This window comes from Amblyomma americanum, chromosome 7 (genome assembly GCF_052857255.1).
Source record: "Amblyomma americanum isolate KBUSLIRL-KWMA chromosome 7, ASM5285725v1, whole genome shotgun sequence".
Lineage (NCBI taxonomy): Eukaryota > Metazoa > Arthropoda > Arachnida > Ixodida > Ixodidae > Amblyomma > Amblyomma americanum.
In genome coordinates, this window is record NC_135503.1 from 180,417,308 (window position 1) to 180,437,071 (window position 19,764).

The 19,764-nt window shown below is 47.5% G+C and overlaps 1 protein-coding gene across 1 annotated transcript; it reads left to right on the plus strand.

The window, feature by feature from the left end:
• Nucleotides 1–1,492: 1,492 nt before the first annotated feature.
• Nucleotides 1,493–5,280, plus strand: LOC144098227 (myb/SANT-like DNA-binding domain-containing protein 3). Its single transcript, XM_077630721.1, has 3 exons — nt 1,493–2,356; nt 3,640–3,840; nt 5,144–5,280. Exons 1-3 carry the CDS (start codon nt 2,077–2,079, stop codon nt 5,278–5,280), a joined length of 618 nt encoding a protein of 205 aa, XP_077486847.1. The 5' UTR covers nt 1,493–2,076.
• Nucleotides 5,281–19,764: the final 14,484 nt, after the last annotated feature.

The window sequence follows — 19,764 nt, forward strand, 5'->3', positions numbered from 1 at the left end:
GCTTTGCAAAATGCACAGTCCCATGTCTATCTGCCTGAGCCGCTGCTCTTGCGTTGTCAGTTGTGCTTCAATAAGCTCTTCAAGGGTGTTGTGGACCCCAAGAGACAGAAGTCTCGCGGTGCACTTGTTTCTGGGGACGCCCAGAGCCGCCTTGTACGCCTGCCAAGGCAGTTCAGCTTTTCACTCTCTGCTCTGTTGAGATCCAGGTAAGCGGTGGCGGACACAAGCCGACTAAGGACGAAAGCCTGAACGATACGACATGTGTCGCGCTCTCTCATGCGCTGGCGCGGTGTCGCCACGCGCTTAATGAGCCTTATGGTTTGCTGGACCGAGGTCGTCAACCTGTCCGGCGTTACTTTGTTGCATCTGTGGATTGTATAAGCATTCCAAGCACCCGTATCATGTCTACTTCCAGAATTTCGCTGCCTTGGATTTTCAGTTGCATCCTATTCGACTGACTTTTGCAGGCCCATTCATTTTTACGGATGACTAGCAGTTCCGACTTTTGTGGGAAGCATTCCAGTCCTGCCCAACGGGCGTGGGCGCCTACGACGTCCGCCGCCTCTGTTAGGGCGTCTTGATATGCCCCTCCGATTCATGATTAATGCAAACCGTGACGTCATCAGCATATAGGGCATGTCTAATACCCTCTCTGCCGTCAAGTTTTCCAGGGAGCGTAATCAGCGCACTGTTGAATAAAAAGAGCGATAAAATTTACCCTTGCCGGGTACGCTTATTTCCCAGTGGTATAATCTCCGATTTGAGTTCACCTATAGTTATCTGCGTTGTCCTGTTGGAGAAAAAATCTCATATACGCCAGTGTCGCCCTACGTTTAGTTTTCAGAGGTTGGCGATCATCGCCTCATGTGAGACGTTATAAAACGTTTTCTTTCAATTCAGCTTAGCGTGGCTATTCTTCAGGTCTACGATTTATCTATAGAGTTGCACCATTACATCCTACGCGGACACGTATAGCCTAAATCCGATCATCTTGTGCGGCATGAGGCGATGGATATCTTTGTAGTTCTGCAGACGAATGAAAAACACGTGTTCCATGGGCTTACCCAGGCACGGCGTGAGGGAGATACGTCGACGGTCCTCGATGTTCAGCTTCTTGCCGGATTTTGGTATTAAAGTGACTCTTGCATGTTTCCATGCCGGCAGGAGACTCCCTCCTTTCCAGCACTTGGCCATGTAGTCCGTTAGCGCCTGAACCGTGTCGTCTTGGAGATTTCTGAGGATTTGGTAGTTACTCCGTACTGCCCCGCGGCCGAGCACGTTCGAAATCTCCCCATCGCAGCCATCAGTTCCGTGGCAGTGATGTCCGCGTCTATGCCTCATTCGCCGCCCCAGTATACTCCGCGCCTGCGTTCGTACCCTGTGTCATGTAGAGGTACTTATCCTTCAAGTCATTCAGTAGGTCTTCGTCTTTGGCATTGTACTGATGTGCTATCTGGTTCAGGCGCGCCCAAGCCGCAGACTAACCGCCGTATTCAAGAACGACACTTAAGGTGTGACTTAAGTTCGTGACTTAAGTTCTGAGTAAAGTATGAGTGGCGAAGGAAGTTTCAAAAACGGCACTTAAGCAGCACTTATGAAAGTAGCGCTTTTAGATGTAAGTAGGCGCCATGGGAACGAGGCTAAGCAAACATTTCTGTATATCTAATAAATTCATGAACAAATAAAGAACAGAAGCGCCAAAACAGCGCTGCTAATACATAGTACAAGTCTCAACTAACGTTTTAACAACAACAAAAAGTTTTTTTCGCCTAGCTTTGGAGAACTAATATTACTTGTCTGGCCACAAACAAAGACGTCACTATAGTAGCGCGCGTAGTACTGCTCCTGTCGACGTCGTAGTCTTTCCGCTCGCGCGCGTCCATCGGTTGCATCATCGCCAGCATCGCCAGCTCTTTGTCTCTGCTTTATATTGTTATCGCGCATTTTAATTGTAAATTCACTGCTTGTATCGTATATATTTTGGTCTTATATTTATTGATAGTGTGTAGTCATTTGTAGTGTGTTTTGTTTTCTGTACTGCGTTATTCTTTGGTGCTGTGTTGCGACGCGCGCGTGATGGAGAAAACGGAGAAGGGCAAAATTAACTTCTCCAAAGTAGAGCGAGATCTTCTCCTCGACCTCGTCGACAAGCACAAGGCCGTACTAGAGAACAAGAGAACTGATGCAGTGTCAGTTGCACGGAAAAGGAAAGAGTGGGAGCTTATAGAAACCCAGTTCAACTCCAGTCACAACGTGAGCCCACGGACATGGCTCCAGCTGAAGAAATGCTGGGAGAACTGGAAAAATAAGTGGCGAAAGGCGAAAGCGGACGACAACCGGGAGATATTTAAGACCGGTAAGTCCTGTTTTCTTTCATCTTTGATTCTTTTTTGCTGACGAATTCAGAGGTTCTCTCCCAGATTACAGAACTGTTCCGATTGCTTGCTGCCTGCATTTTATAACTAGATTCCCCCTCCGCCCCTCAAAAAAATAAATAAATAAAAAAATACAGAGAATGTTTACGACATTCGAATCTGAGCGAAAGCATGAATTTGTGCTACGTAGAAGACGACGGTGAGCAGGCAGTGCCGCGGGACGGAGCAAATAAAAGTCGAAGACGACGCTAATTCACGGCGCGAGAATGTGGAGCAGTTTAACAAGAGGTGTGTTCGCTCCGACGGTAGCGTAGTGGTCTCGCCCAACAGCCGTTAAAGATCTGTTCGCGCTACCGCGGGTTCGATTCCCGTTCGTTGGTATTGATCGAATTTCCTTTTTCATAATTTGACCTCAGCTATATATATACCTCAGCACATAAGGAGTGATCGACTGCATTTAAAAAAAGTTTATCCATACTATTTCAATGCTAGTAATCATGGTCATGAACAAAGCTCAGTTAACAGTTTCTGTTGGGACATGATGGATTTTGGTTACTTAAATTAAGCATTTTAAAGACTGTCTATGAAGCCAGTGAGCCCAGCTCCACTGTGCTCTACATTAATAACGCCCTAAAATTGAAAAGAAGTTGCCCACTCTGCCTGCTTCTGGTCTTTTGACGTTACACCTACCATTTTGCTTTCCGTCGCTCGCTGTGTTGTCCTTAACTTAAGCTGAACCCTTTTCGTTAGCCTCCACTTTTCTCTTGAGGAACAGTGGTACACTGACATTCATGATCTAAGAAAACCTGCCATATGCACTCCATTCCATTCTTATCCTTCTATTATTTCCGTTGATGATTCGGATCAGCTGTCACTAGTTGCCCTAAGTGACCTGTTCCTCTGCCACTTCCAGCACCTCGCTACCAATTGTGAACTGTGAGGTGCTGGAACTTGTGCTGCCAATTTTCTTGCTGTGCGTTTTCACCGCCACAGTTAGTATCTAGCTTTCACGCACCCGCAGTTTGGAGTCAGCATGTTTAAGGTTGTTTCACCCGGAGAGTATTACTAAATAAATGCAAATATCGTGCTTCTGTCAGAGAAAAAGGCTCCAGCTTGCGCGGATAAACATGCATGTTTTCGTTGCTTCGTAGCGCTTAAATTCTGAAAGATACTTTGGCGTTCATGTCGAATGTGCTTAGTGTTTGTGAATATTCATCGAGGGATTTTTCCAGTGGTTGTAACAGCGCTTTCTGTGAATACCTAGGCGGCGGCTCAGCGGCCCCCAGCCAGCTCACTGAAGACCTGCAAAGAGTTGGCAGTGTCGCATCCCACATGGGGGTTCGCTTGGCGAACCCCTTCGACAGTGATCGCCACCAAGCAGACCCAGGCGGCGAGTCCCAACCCACACCATCGGTGGCCGCCCTGCTTTCGCGCACTCAAGATGGTTCTATTCCAAGAGCCAGTGGTATGACTTATTTTATATATATATATATATATATATATATATATATATATATATATATATATATATATATATATATATATATATATATATATATATATATATATATATATTGTACTGCAAGCTCCAAAAAATATATATGAGATTATTTTTCTTGGAATACATATTCTGTGTATGTACTGCTTTTCTGTTTTTATGCCTAGAGGATTAGATGAAACACTCCAGCAAAATGAATTGCAGCATCCCTGCCTGGCGCTTGTGTCTGACCATTTTTGCTGTTGTAGGCTGCTTCTGTGCTTATTATTTTGTTTTTTTTTTCTGAGCATATGAGCTCTTCTGTCATTAAAAGTGTGCATAACAGCTGTAGCCATGTCCAATTTTCTGTGCCATCTGTGTTGTCTTGACCTGTCATAAAAATATTGGCCTGTGTGACCAGTGTTATCAAAGCTACAGCTAAGAGGTGCGAATGCACTGGCCGAACATATTTTCTAAGGTGGTCATCCAAGGAGCATGATTGGCAGTGTATGTGACGAATGTATTCCGGAAATGTTTCCCTTCGAAGCAGGCTAAGTGCATGTTTTATGCCTCCTGTTTTGTTACATAAACGAACTCTAACGGAAGCATTGATTGAGTTACTGCACGACCAAAAATGGTAAAATGTCACCTGAAGGACATTGAAAGCAACGAATACAAGCGTACAAAATAGCGCAGAATGCGTTTAAAGTACCCACTTCATTGTAAACCATTCAAAGGCTAAGGTAGCCTCAGTACTAGCAAAGATTGAAGTGTTTCTTGATCTAAAGCGACATTGCATTGGATTTGCCCTCATTTCAAGGTCTAATAGTAAGCACTTCCTCCGCATTAGGTGATGCAGAGGACCCGCTGTGGTCCTGGCACTATGAAGAGGGTAGCCCGCAGCAAGATGAGCAAATGGAAGAGGAGCCAGTGGCCATGGCAGCCTCCTTAACATCAGCCACAACGGCAACCGCAGCACCCTCGGTGCTTCCTGCTGCCTCTACAGCAAGGGCAGCAGGTACCAGCCGCATGAGCTCACAGAGGCAGTCGCCTGCTGTGCCCTCTGCGCCAAGCGGTTTTTTTGTTCCGGCAACACCGGCAGCCGCAGCACCCTCACCCTCAGTGCTTCCTGCTGCCTCTGCAGAAAGCGCAGCAGGTACCAGCCGCACTGCGGGCATGCATAGGCAGTCGCTGGTCGAGCAAGAGCTAGCAGCTCGCCTTAACGATATTTCTGCCGAGAGGGCACAAAAGTGTAAAGAGCACCGGCTGCGGATGAGACTCTTACGAGCAGACCACCGCGACAAGCTCGCAAAGCGAGCGGCAGTCCATCAGCTCGAGATGGAAAATCTTAAGCTTAAGAATGACTTGAAACGGTCGAAAAAGATCCTTTTGGAGCTGCAGATAAAAGCAGTAAAGGGGGAACTGTGAGGAGGGTGATGTTGGAGTTGGGGCAGGGGGACATAATCTGAAAAATGAAAGCACTGCAACTATGGCCAAGTCGCCTGAGAGAAGGGATGAAGTGGGGGGGGGGTATACAAATAAGGAGCCAGATGAAGTCGATATAATGCCAGACGGTGTTCTTTAATGTGCACTGACATCGCATAGAACACAGGAGTCTGCAATTTGCCCCCTAACGAATGCAGCTGCCACAGCCAAGAGGCTAGTACCATAGCCCCTGAGCCATCGCAGCAGGTGAAAAATTTGTAACCTCTTATATGAGTTCTGAAAGGGGCTCTAGTAAAGTTACAATATGCCTGGGACGTTAAAGCATGCCAGTTCACGAATATTGTGTAGCAAGAATTTTTTTAACGCGCTTTGTAGCGGCTGAGCTCTCTGCAGTCAAAATTTGAATTCTCTCCTCTCATCACACTTTGCACGCTGGAAGGTCGGCGCTCCTCTGCCGGCCCCACCTCCGGGGTGCAAAGCTTCCTGACCCACCAGAGCTACGCGGCTTACTGGCCGTGGCCATAGTAGCTGCCCGACGTCTGAAAGAATGCAACCAGTAGCCATCTCTCAACTTATATACGCATTTGTGAGCGATGGAGAAGGGCGCGAGCATGTAAGTCTCCGGGAAGTGCTGGCCAACTTTGGCGCATGATTGTGGGTTCTCTGCAGGTGTAGAGGTGTATTATTTGGCTCGGATGTTCATGACAAGCAAATGCAGTGATTGAGAGAGTTGATGTGCTCTCCTCGGAAGGTGTTTCACAGCGCATTTAAGTCTTGCTTGAATTTCAACCTCATCCAGCTTCTCTTAGTTGCTTTTTACTACAGAATGTCTGTAGTGTTTAGGATAGTCAAGCTGCTGCATTGCCTCAGTGGTTATGGCGCTCGGCTGCTGACGCAAAAGCCGTAGGGTCGATCCCAGCTGCTGCGGTTGAATTTTGGTGGAGGCGAAATTCTAGAGGTTTGTGTACCGTGTGATGTCAGTGCACGTTAACGAACCCCAAGGAGTTTATATTTACGGAGCCATTCACTACTGCGTTCCTCGTAACCCGACTCAGTTTGGGACATTAAACCCCCTTAAAGATAGCCAGTTGCTATATCCAGTTTGTAGTATGGTTTTATGCAGGGTAAAAGCATGCAGATTCTGTTTTTAGCTGCCACATGGTTGTGCAGTATGGTTTTAGTAATGTGTTCTGTTTGAACCAAATATTTTGTCGTTCTTATTAATCAGTAGAGAAAAAGAGCGCGGCACTCCTGCCGTGAGTTATTTCATGAGGACGTAACTGCCACTTTGAGGCCGACTTGGCACTTTCTACGGGGTTGGTTGACTGCACTTTTTAGACATTCTTGTGGTCCATCCACTTCTTTCCCGGAACCACGGCAGTAGACTAAAAGCTGGTTTAAAAAGCGCCTCTGCTACATTTCCTGTTTGATGTTTTGAAGTGTACGTAGTGCTATTTTTTGCTAATTCCCAGGTTTCCTGCATATGTGTGTGAATGCTGTTTTGAAATCTACTTTTCTTCCTTTGTTTGGTACAGTCGTTTTCCAGCAATGTTTTTTTCTCATTATTTCTTTTGCATAGCGCATAGGTTTCTTAACAGCTTTGTACCATGTATGATCATCTGTTGAATCTAATGTACAGTCATGCCATGTTAATTTTACCCCTATTGAAAGGGGCAGTTTTTCTGGGACCAAACTTTTGGATTGTATTTATGCCTCATTCAAATCCAATGTCTATGTCGAGACAATGGGCAGGGTGAAAATGCATATAGCCTATTGGGACATATGTATTTTTGTCTTGTTATTATGGACAGCGATGACAACCAAATCCCAAGTGCCTCTACCAGATGTTGTACCCCTTGTATATTGATATTGATTGTTTTAAAGCTCCTCGCGATTACAATAACGCTCCCGTGTTTCCCCATTTCCACGTGCCACTATAGCAGGCTGCAGCCATAAAGCTTTATTTAAAGAATATTTGCTTCTTTTTCTTCACAATTCATTATTACGGCCAACTCACTCCGAAACTTTTACCCACTTTCCGAATCTTTTACCCACTTTCCGGCTGTCCTGGTCCGAAACTATTTTGCCAGTTTGTGGCGCCGCGAAGAAAAACACAAACTGTGGAAGAAAAACTCAAAGGATATTTATTTTTTCTATTGCATTTTGCTGGCAACTTCTCTACCGATATTTCGGAAGCGTGTGATAGCGCTCGAAACATTCTCCTGGGTCAGGCCAGGGTTGTTACTGCAGGTTTTACAGAAAAACACACAGTTTCCCTCCGGCCTCCGCTTGTTTTTCTATCGCTACAAACTGCACAGGCCCTGCTGCTTCGGCCTGGCAGCTTGTATATGAAATGGCTCGTCCCATCTAGCCTTTCCTCGCACTCCTTCCGCGCAGACGGGCCGCGCTTTTTGGCTCTAGCCCTCATGTCACCCACCAGCTGTTGGATGAGGTTGCGGCGGTACTGCAGGTGTCGCTGTTCTTTCTCACCACGATTCTGCAGCTGTGTGCGCCTCAAAATAAAGCTATTTACGGTGGAAACTTCCAAAAGCCAAAAAAAAAGCTTTCGCCACCATTTCATTGTCTTTCGACAAAATGCATAGCTGGCGCAGTAATGGTCCGCACGGTCAACTGCACCCATGTGTTCTGTGTAGTCACATATGACCACTGGTTTCTTCAACGTCACTTTCTTTCCACCTGCTTGTGTCCTCGTCATTTCTTTGAGAGATACATTGTGGGCAGAACTGAGCATCGTCACTTGACGCTTGTCTCGCCACTAAAGCACCATGTAGGAGCGTCCTTTTCTGAAAGCTGCCACTTCGCCCTTTTTCAGTTTTTTCTTGACCTGCTGTGGCATTTGCTTGCGATTTGGCATCACGGTACCAGTCAATTGTACTCTCTGTAGAAGTAACTCCTCGGCAAGCATTGGAGAAGTGTAAAATCTGTCTGTGTAGAGGTGGTAGCCACTCCCCGGCGTAGCTTGCTGCACTTTCTGGAGCAAGTGAAGAACAATCCTGCAGGTGAAGGGCAGCTCGGGACGGCCGAGACTGTCAGTTGTGCTGCCCCGTAGTAGGGCTCGATTGCCGAAATGTACCCCGTTTGGCAGTCAGCAAGTGCGTAAACACGCATGCCCCATTTGGTTGGCTTCTGTGGATTGTAGCATTTGAACGAGACACGGCCCTTGAAGCCAACAGTGCTCTCATCGATGCAAATTTTGGGGCCGGCTCTGAAATGCTCTCTGCATTTCGCGTCGATGTAATGCACGACGTCCCTGATCTTGCTTCCACGTGTTGCCGGCCGACCTGAAGAGGCATCATGGCACGGGGCAACGTGCAACATCCAAAACATTTGCAGAAATCTTTTCCGGCAGAAAACGTGCGGGAAGAAAGGCATCTTGTTGACAATATCTTGGCTAAAATACTCCTTCAGTTCTGGTTTTGGATTCAAGGCCATGTCTATGATTACACCAAGAAAAGCCTTGAATTCTGTCAAGGTCACGTCTTCCCAGTCCTTCCAAATTGAGTCCTTTGGAAGCTCACCGGCACTCGAAATCTTTTCACGCGCATAGCGGTTTGTTTCGCGCACAATATTGTCCATCAGGTCGTCTGTAAAAAACAGCTGAAAATATTCCAGCTCAGAGTTGAGATTACAAGTGCTTACTTGTGATCCTGGGTTCGTGACAGTGAAGGGAAATTGTGTGAAATCGGGCATATTATCCGCGTACACCTTCCAGTCCGCAGCACGTGGTCGCGCACTGTTTTGTGTGTCAACAGAGGTGCTGTCTCCACCGCCGCCGTCGTCATCGTCACTCGCTTCAGTGGAAGAACTGTCATCACTGTCTGATGGAGGCACGTAATTCTCTTCCTCACTGAAGTCGTCTTCGCTTTCGCTAAATGCACCACCGAAAAACGCACGCGGTGAAAACGTTGCCATGCTTGTCAACGAACCGCGCCAACGTGCGTTCCGTGCTCAAGTGAGAACGCTCTGGCGGCTCTAGTATTGAGAACATTGTGCTGCGCCCTAGTGCAAAAAAAAGTAAACTTCAAGAAACAAAGCTTACTTCACCCTCAAGAGATAATGCATTATGTACACAAAAATGCGCACGATTCGTGGCGAGAAAAACCGCGAAATTTAACCGGCGAACACCCTTGTCGGGCGTTGAAGAAGCGTAGCTTGTTGGGCCAGTTGGTGCATGGTATGAGGAAAACCAGCGAAAAGGACGCAACCACAAGGAGGAGAAGTACACAGGACAACGCTGGAAACACAACTGAAAATTCTTTACTTCGCCAACATTCGAACAGGGCACACATGCACGTGAGCACCACAAACACTATCAAAACAGCAAACACAAACTGATTAAGCGAGCGAAGAAACATGTGGCAACCTATGTCCCATTCATGAAAGTGTATTCTTTTGCCGTGAACCTGACAGAGCTGTCGCTGACGCATTCAGTTCCTAACTGCTTGATTTTAAAAGCTTCTAAGATTTCTCGTTCTATCTGTGTTTTGCCGCGGCCGATGATGTTGACATTATGGAACAGAGGGGTGCAGTCTTTGCAGTGGTTGCAATGTCTTGGAAGATTTGCTGTGTTGCCTGGCTGCAGCGAAGTGCGGTGCTGCCTCATACGGTCGTTGACGCATTGACACATGGTTGTGCAGTATGGTTTTAGTAATGTGTTCTGTTTGAACCAAATGTTTTGTCGTTCTTATTAATCAGTAGAGGAAAAGAGCGCGGCACTCCTGCCGTGAGTTATTTCATGAGGACGTAACTGCCACTTTGAGGCCGACTTGGCACTTTCTACGGGGTTGGTTGACTGCACTTTTTAGAGATTCTTGTGGTCCAGCCACTTCTTTCCCGGAACCACGGCAGTAGACTAAAAGCTGGTTTAAAAAGCGCCTCTGCTACATTTCCTGTTTGATGTTTTGAAGTGTGCGTAGTGCTATTTTTTGCTAATTCCCAGGTTTCCTGCATATGTAAGTGAATGCTGTTTTGAAATCTACTTTTCTTCCTTTGTTTGGTACAGTCGTTTTCCAGCAATGTTTTTTTTCTCATTATTTCTTTTGCATAGCGCATAGGTTTCTTTACAGCTTTGTACCATGTATGATCATCTGCTGAATCTAATGTACAGTCATGCCATGTTAATTTTACCCCTATTGAAAGGGGCAGGTTTTCTGGGACCAAACTTTCGGATTGTATTTATGCCTCATTCAAATCCAATGTCTATGTCGAGACAATGGACAGGGTGAAAATGCATATAGCCTATTGGGACATATGTATTTTTGTCTTGTTATTATGGACAGCGATGACAACCAAATCCCAAGTGCCTCTACCAGATGTTGTACCCCTTGTATATTGATATTGATTGTTTTAAAGCTCCTCGCGATTACAATAACGCTCCCGTGTTTCCCCATTTCCACGTGCCACTATAGCAGGCTGCAGCCATAAAGCTTTATTTAAAGAATATTTGCTTCTTTTTCTTCACAATTCATTATTACGGCCAACTCACTTTATGGGCACTTTTGGTGGGGAACACTGTCAAGTTTTTTGCTTGTGTGTGATGTTCCTGCCCCAGTGTTGGCCACTGTGGGTATTGCATAAATAAGCAAATAAAATGCAGCACCAAGTGCACTCAGGGTTTTTTCTTCATTTTGTAACAGTGCGGTTTACAAAACTTCCTTGAGTTGTGGAAAACACTGTTCACCAAACCATGGCATATGCTAAACAAATTTTAAGAGAACCTATAAACTCTCAAACTACACATGAGAGAAATGGGTGGGATGGTTTTCTCAGGAGGATTAGGAGGAAGGGCAGGGAGGTTAACCAGTGAATAATCGGTTTGCTACCCTGCACGGGGGGAAAGTAGTGAGGAGAATCTAGACCTGCACCCGTCAGTGGGTGCAGGTCTAGATTCTCCAGTGCACGGCAGCGAGACTGTCTTTCAGCGCTGTAGGCAGGGCATTCACAAAGAATGTGGGCTATAGTCTCATCACACCCGCAGATGGCACAGCAGGGCTGTCACACATACCTATTAAGAAGGAGTAGTGCTTGGTGAAAGCTACACCAAGCCACAGGCGACGCAACAAAGTTGCTTCACATCGCGGTAGGCCAGATGGAAGCCAAAGCTTTAGATCTGGGTCTAAGGTTTTTAAAGGCAAATGCGAGAATTAGCCTGAATTCCACGCGGCAAGCGTGATGTCCCGCAACAGTGCTGCGTCGGGTCTCGTGATGGGGATGGACACACAATCACCCTCGTGGAGAGCTGTTCGCGCGGTCTCGTCCGCATGGTGGTTGCCTGTGATGCCGCTGTGTCCTTGCAGCCAATGGTAAACAATATCGTGCCCTTTGTTGGTGGCTGTGTGGTGGAGCTCTCGGATTTCGGCAACAAGTTGTTCATGGAACCCATGACGAGCAGATTGTAGCGCTTGGAGGGCTGCTTTTGAATCAGTGAAAACAGACCATTGCTGGGCTGTTTCTTCACTGATATGCCACTTGAGAGGTTCATTGATTACCATTGCCAACATTACTGGACCCATATTGCCAGCCTTCACCGAGGACAACCGCGTAATTTCCCCATTCTTATTTCCAAGTTGACCAGTTCAGTCTTGCACTGGCATCTGCTAGCCATCCTGATTAGCTTGGTTTCTAGAGCAACTGCCCCAAAGGGCAGTAGTCATAGGCTTGGTCCTTGTACCGGGATGAATTTATGTTTCAGTTGGCTGTTAGAAAGATAGAACAATTTCCTTTTCGCACTTTGGTACCTTTGGCCGCAACGAATGCAATTTTGTGTGATACAAAGCTTTGCACTGGCATTTTCTCATATCCATAACATAGAAGCTGTATGTCCGGGAGGTCACTTGAAATTAGGGGCTTGAGCTAGTGGCTTGCAAAAACCGCTTGTGTCTAACCTCCTAATTTTCCGGCACCACGCATGGATGTGCACAGTGAGTAGGTTTTTCTAAGTGCTGGCACAGGCGTTTTTAAACAACAAAATCTAGGCTCCAACTGCCCGTTCTTCCAAATGACATTGAAACTTGAAGGTTTCTTGGAGGCAGCTGTGTGCACAGTGAGTTGCATGATTCGCCATATCTTCGTCATAACTTATCCGTGCTTTGTTCAACAATTTACATACTCAAGAGTTCAACAAAGCTTTCTGTGGTCAGGTATTGCAATCGAAGTGAAGGAATGTAGTCACTGACCATAATTTTTTGTAGCTGTGTGGCAGGGTGTAGGTGCATGCTAATCAGCGATTCCTGCCTTGCTTGAAATCTATATGTCCTTAGAGGGTTTCGCTAAGCAATTTGGATGAAATTGGCATTTATTAGAAGCAGGAAGAATTATGGTGCATACGTAATCATATGCCGCCGAGGCTGTAAAAGTCTGAAGGCTTGAACCGGACGCTCGGTGGATCATTTACAAATGTACAACAAGCAAGTAAGTAATTAAGTGGTTTATTAAAATAATAAAAAAAAGAAAGGAAAATATTTTTGCTAGCCTACCATCGATACTGAAGCACCTGAGTTGGGCCAGCAGAAATGAACGATAGCAGGCAGAATGGAGAAATGAAATGAAAGAGGTGAGGGGACAGGAAGAGAGGATAGGGGGGGAGAGGTAATGTACACAAAAACTATTTACACAATAATAAATATGTACAGGTTGCGCACGTGATTAGTTCATGGTGAAGCAATAAAAACGCGCACAGCACAATGTTCACTACAGCTGCAGGGGGCGCCCAGCTGTTAGTCGGCCAAGGTAGCACTCGCTGAGCATTCGGTCACTGCGCGTAACTACCTGGCGGACACAACAACAAATAAGGAAATAAAAACTGGTGTAGTGCAACAGTGCATGAAAAAATCAGTGAAATATGATACAGTACAATATGATACATTATGATACAGAAAATGATACAGTACAGTCTCAGTACAACACTACTAATATTGTGAAAGCAGAGATACACAGGTGCAAGAGAAACAGTTTTTTCGCAGGTAATAAGGGCGAAAATGCAAGAACCAGAGAAGTGCACAATGTTATGTCGTGCTATTCCATGTCGGCGCATGTTAAACGACTCCAGTTGTTCTAAATTATTCCCAAGCCTTCCATTAGAGCCTCTTTTATAACTCATGTCATATCAGGGCATTAAACACCACAATTTAAAATTTTTATACCAATTTTAAGAAATATTTGAAACATGTGCAATGCAACAAGAAACAATATTTCATGGGTAATAGTGAACTCTTGAAGGGAAGGCTAGGATGTAGATTTTTATGTAGAAACAAGGCAAGGAAAAAGATAGTTGTCCTTCACACATTACTTCTGCAAGTTGTATGTCCAGCATGATGATGCCCCTCAGTGAAAGTACTGGGCAATGATCCTGTCTCTAGTTTTAAAACCACTTGCCGAATCCACTAGTGGCACTGTGGCTGGCGGCTGGGCTGCTCTAGAGACAGGAACAGGCGCAGTACAATCACGAGTGGCATCGTACAGTAGAGCGGGTGGGACGGGGTCCTTGAGCAGCCGGCCCAAGTTGTGCAGCGCCGCACATGCCGTAATCACTATAGGCACCGTGGCCGTCTTGATTTGTAGTGTCATGTCGAGGCATGGAAACCTTCTCTTCCACACCCCGAAGGTTCGCTCGATGCTGCATCGCGTTCTTATTTGTGACTTGTTATACCTGTAGAAAATAAACGTTTTCTTTATTGAGAGCTGCCTTTACCTTTGTTAAAACTACAGCTTGAACTTACTTGTACTGTGGACTTCCTGGTAGAACATCATCTCTCAAAGGAGTCATCAGGTATGGCCTGCATGCATAGCCCATGTCACCAAGAAGGATGCCGGGAATGTCCCCCTGTTCGTACTGCACCCTGGCCCGACTGTTATCAAAAATGCGGCTGTCATGAGCCGAACCGGGCCAGCTGGCAACGAGGTCCAGAAACTGAAGTTTGGGACCTGTGATTGCCTGCAAAATAAATAAATTAGCACGAGTAAGATCGACTTGACCTGCACTGCGGCGAGAATGTTTATCTGGAATATGGAAGGAAATAGTGTAGGCCAGCTGAATAAAAATGTGTGCTTGTGTAAACCACTTGCATATAACATCAACACTGCTTGTTTTGAGCAATTTATATTCCTCGACACTGCATAAAAAAGTTGCAGCAACAATGCACACTTGTCTCGTACTGTTATGTTATTTTCATGCCTGTCATTACTGAAGGCATGTGCTACATATGCAAAACAACTTGCTACTGTAATAGGTTACCTCTGCATTGAAAACAGTTAAAACGAAGGCTTATTTGTGATGAAATAGGACCAGGTAATTATTGTCAAAGCTTACTCTACTCAAAAATAAGAATTAAAGTTTGCATACAACACAATATTCCTACGGCCTGTACTCCGCTGCAAATCCAGGAAAAATCGCCGATTTAAACATTTTTCACAGAACTGTTTGTTAGTAGCAACATATTCTTTTGTTATGCTGTTATTGTTGTGATTATCAGCAGCAACAACGTAACGATGGTGAAATTACGAATTTATGTTATCAATACTAATATAACGCGAGGAGAAGAGAAAATTAAAAATACAATTACGGTAGTAAGGCAGCCTCGACCCCTGTTTGCGCCAGGGCAACTGAAATGCTGGCTTCTCCAAGTATGGTATCGAAGGGTGGCTGACATGCAGTCATTAGCTCAATACTTCAATACCTTGGAACCGATTATAGTGCGAAGGGCATTCCGAAGCATTAAATGGTGCCTCCCGCCGAATACTGAACATTATTTTTTCTCAGTTCGCCGAACATAATTTTTTTTTTGTCGCAGAACTTACCTGAACATTGATGGAGAAGTATCCTTTCCTGTTGCGGAAGACTTCTGCATCATTTCCTCCCGGACTCTTTATGGGGATGTGGGTGCAGTCGATGCAGCCGGTCACGCCAGGGAACTTCGCCACTGCGTAAAATTCCTCCATAACTCCCGGGGCTTCGGCGGCGCTCGGGAACTTCACGAGCTCCGCGAACAATGTCTCGGCTATCATGTGCGATATGCGCGCGATGATCCGCGACACTGTCGGTTGAGACACGTTCACAAGATCACCGGTGACGATCTGGAAGGTCCCCGCGCCGTAGAACCGCAAGGCCACGAGTAGCTGAAGCAGCGGCGGCACCGGGAGACCGCGTTCGTCGGTGTTGGCGCGCAACGGAAGCCTCCCAAGCAGCTCCAGCACCGCTTGCTTCGAGAAGCGGTACCTGCTCAAGAATTCGGCATCGTTGTATATGTCCATGGGGTTTTGCCGATCCCTGAGCACTGGCCGCGGAGCGCGCGCGTACCTGTACGCTCTGTCCTCGGCGATTTCGGCGGCGCGAGCACAGAAGTTGACGAAGTCGGAAAAACTGCGGTAGGACTCGGCCATGTCGAAATGCGGAAAGTGTCACTTAAGCTAGCAGAGAGCCCAGCTTAAGTTGTCGGGTCGATAAGTGCGCCTTTGATCGTGACTTAAGTGAAAGTGCTGTTTATGAAATGCTCTAAGCACCGGAGAGTCACTTAAGTCGTACTTACAGCTTAAGTGTCGTTCTTGAATACGGCGGTAAGTCTCAGTCGTGTCTAGGAGGTGCCACAGCAGAAGCCACAATTTCCTATTTCCTAGTTGCCCGTTTAATTCGTCACATATCTGCCACCACTGTAGCCTGTTGAGTTCATTGGCTTGGTCTGTAATCTCTCGTTCCAACCTGGAAATGCCGTGTGTGACCCTCCCATTATGCTTGCCCGACTACCAGCTGCCCAATAGGGACGCGTGTGCCTCTCACATGTGCTTGAGCAGTTGGTCGGCCGCAGTGTGTTCTTCGGTGGTGTCCACCTGTCCGATGGCGCGCTCTGTGTCTCGCTTGAGATCGCTTACCCAGGCATCCAGATCGCTGGTGCCACCTCCTGACAGCGTCTCTCAGATGGTGCGGAATCTATCCAAATCAGTAATTTTAACCGGGGCCGTTCTACGTTTGTGTTACACCGTGTCGAAGATAACAGAGACCACATAGTGGTCGCTGCCCAATGGCACTCCAGTATTGAGCCACTCAGCCCTCTGAACGGTCCTCGTCAACGTGAGGTCGGTGCTCGTATCTTTACTAACGCTATTCCCTATACGGGTTGGATGTTGTGGGTCGTTCAAGATTGCTAATCCCAGGTCCTGAATGATTTCCCATAGCTTCGGTTCGCCCTTAAGATATCCTCACGCCGCATGTCGCACCGCTGAAGTCCCCAAAGACGAGAAGCTGCGCCCACCCGCAAGCTTTGCCGCACGCTTGAGGAGGTCCGGGACGCCCGAGCTCCTGTCCTTAAGGGAGCTGTATACGTTAAGGATAAAGACGTTTGGGTCCCCTTTTTTTCTATAAACCACCTCTACTAGCATGTAATCCGCATTGGCGCCTTCAATCGCATGCTGGATCGCTGTGATATTCCTGTGAACTAAGATGGTCGTGAGGAAATCCCGCTTCTCCGCCACGCCTAATTGGTAATGTGCTCCATGGAAAGTGAGAGTAGCGCAAAACGGGACAAAGGGACAGAGAAAGACAGACACAACACAGGCGCTAACTTCCGACTGAAAGAAACCAGGCCAGCCAAGACGAACGTAATCCGTGAGGGGAAACAGGCGCATGCGCCCAGAAAGATAATGAAAAACAGGTGAATTGGCTAGAGAAACTAGCCTGTTGTTTTCTTGGAGCAATATAATATCGGGCAACATCTCGACATTTTTAATGTGCAAGTTTATGCAGCGCCCGTTCTTGTCGTCTCGTCTGTGTCCACGTCTTTTTAGCGCTGCTTTTTCTGGAGAATGTAGGTGGCCCTTCTTCCTTCCACACCCCTGCAGTTCAATTGCCACACCCTCATTTGTTGTGGGCGTTTGTTGGAATGCCATCTTGAATTCGGAGTTTCTCAGAAGTGAGCAGCGTAAGCTCATCAAATCTTCTCTTCATAAACACAACTAAGTGCTCCAATTTGGTCTCCAGGGCAGTGATCCTGGCTGCTCGCTCATTTTCGAGGGCATTTATTCTAGCGTCTTGAGCGTCCATGCGCTCTTTCAGCTGTGTTAAGAGGTCTGACCTAGCCTCTAAAGTGCACCTGCCTTCCTCCGAGGGAACCTGCCTCCTCTTCGGCTCGTTCTGCTCAACCTCCTCCTGTTTATCTGGAGGGACCTGCTTTTTTTAGCGTGTTCACCGTTTCGGTGTTCATCGCGTTTCTGTTTTGGGTCCATTGCCTCGTGGTAGAGCATCCGCCTCCCATTCGAGAGGGGCTGGGCTCGATCCCCAGTGCCGCCGGGTACCCACCGGTTTTTAAATTGGTACACGCTTTCCCTCGACGTTGTGCTCGGCTCTTCTGGGATGAGATGTTCGGGAAAAAGGTCTTGACCAGAGTTGCCTTGACGAACCAGAGATAAATTGCGCCGAGAAGCAACCTTAAATCTGCCTCGTTCGGTAGAAGCGCATTTGTGGCTTTTTTTTCTGATGGCGCAGCATGCCGAACTCTCTTCGAAGACTGGGATTCATTCTCATCTGCTGAACTCTAGTTGAGCGAACTCATTTAAAAATCATCGAACTGGCGAATCCTGAAGGTCAACTGAATCCCTCATCTGAATCATGAACTACTTTTGCAGGCTGAGTGTTCGAAACTGATTTTGCCCCCCAAGGGTGCAGCAGGGTTTGCGTAGCCTCTTCCAAACACACACCCCTTAGGAAGCCGGATGCCGAGCCGGGGGACGCTTCTACCCATTTTTACCGGTGGGTAGCCGGCGGTGGGTTTCGAACCAACAACCTTCGACTGCCGAGACGGACGTTCCTATTGTGGGCGTTGCTTTCGTAGTCGCTTTTGGTGCCTGTACTGGCGCGTCTGCCATCGCTTTTGCCCCGTATTTTTGTTTTGGCTTGCTGCGTTCCTTAATGTGGGATTGCAAATCTAGTAAGGTATTTGACATCTCCTTCGCCTGTTTACGAAGAGCTGCTATATCCTCGTCCTGCTTCCACCCGGCCGACCGATCGGCTCCTCTCCCGACTGGACCTTTTTCGCCAGAGGTTGCGGCCTTTTGACGAGGACCGTCCACGACCATCTTTCAGAGGCGGGAAGGAGGATGAACGACTCCTGTGCCCGTTCTCCGGCTGGCGCTTCTCCCGGGGTCTGGACCTGCCTCGCTCATCCGCTCGATCATCCAACCCTTGCTTCCCATCGATGTCAACGCCACTCCAGTATTTGCGCTTGATGAAGCGGTACTTGCAGTTACTGCTACCGCTGGTGTGGCCCTCGGTGTATATGATGCACATGGAGGTGCATGTAGGCTGCACCCCTTCCGATGGGATGGTTGCTACCCGCCCCATCAGCGATACAGGTTCCGACGAGGTAACGGGCACACATCTGTCCGATATCCTCTTTTCCTGCAGTTATAACATGCCTTGACACGGTCATGAAAAGGAAATAGTCGAACGTCACATGACAGGTACCGGATGCCGACCACGTTAAGGTTGGGGTTACGCTTCCAGAACACGGCATATATCTCCGCGTCCGTTTCGTAGCTGTAGGCATTGAAGACAATTCCTTACCTTGAGTCGCCTGGCGGTGGAACATACGCGCTCATCTCGTACTTCTCCTCTCCGACGCTGAGGCTCTTAAGCGCTGCGTAGGTTTTGGCACGCGTCTCGTCCGGCGTGCTTACGGTAAAGGTGTTGTTATCCGGGCGGATCCGCAGGTGGTCGTTGTCTGCCGCCACCTGTCTCGAAATCTTCTTTGCGGTGCAAACTACGTGTAGTAGTTGAGCCACGCACAAGTCCGTGAGCTTGACGGGGCAGTAGGGACGAAACACGATCTTATACTCCCCGTCCGGCAGAAGTGGAATCGGGCCCCTTCTGGTCTTGGGTGGTGGTCGGGGCTTCAGTTTGCTTGCTGTGTAGGATGTGGTGCCCTTCTTTGTTGCGTGAGCCCCCGTACTGGCGATTGACTGCGTCGCTGGTGGGGAGGAAGGTGTCGGCACTGGCGTCCCTCCCGCGTCTCCTGCGGCGCCTTGTTTAACGATCTTGGGCTTGCGTCCGAATTTCTGTTGCAGAGAAAACATTTTTCAAACTCCCGTCGAGGAGTTTGGCTCCCGTTAGAGAGGTTCCTTCAAACACATATGGTGATGCGGGCCCGGATAGATCCATGTTCATGGGCGTGGTGTCGGCGTTAAGGCTAGCCATGAATGGAGACGCGGCGGCGTCGCCGGAGGCGCCATGCCCGCGTCGGCGCCGTCGAAAATGGGCCGTGAAATGTCCAAAATTCGCTTGCCTGAGCCGAAAGTGTTGTCTGTGGATGCCGCTTGATTTCACAAATCTTTCGATACTGGTTTCAGAACCATGTCATAAACAGGGCCACCGAAAAAGTCGTCAAAATTGCGGTTCCCATGCGACACACGTTCGCACAGCTCGACACCTAGCGGATTCCCACCGTCCCAAGAAATTTTAGG

What these genes read in the sequence shown, in the direction of transcription:
- LOC144098227 (XM_077630721.1), top strand. Translation starts at nt 2,077, where the DNA reads ATGGAGAAAACGGAGAAGGGCAAAATTAACTTCTCCAAAGTAGAGCGA. An exon ending in CCGGGAGATATTTAAGACCG is followed by an intron (nt 2,357 to 3,639) that starts GTAAGTCCTGTT and finishes GTGAATACCTAG; the next exon opens with GCGGCGGCTCAGCGGCCCCC. An exon ending in TTCTATTCCAAGAGCCAGTG is followed by an intron (nt 3,841 to 5,143) that starts GTATGACTTATT and finishes TCTTACGAGCAG; the next exon opens with ACCACCGCGACAAGCTCGCA.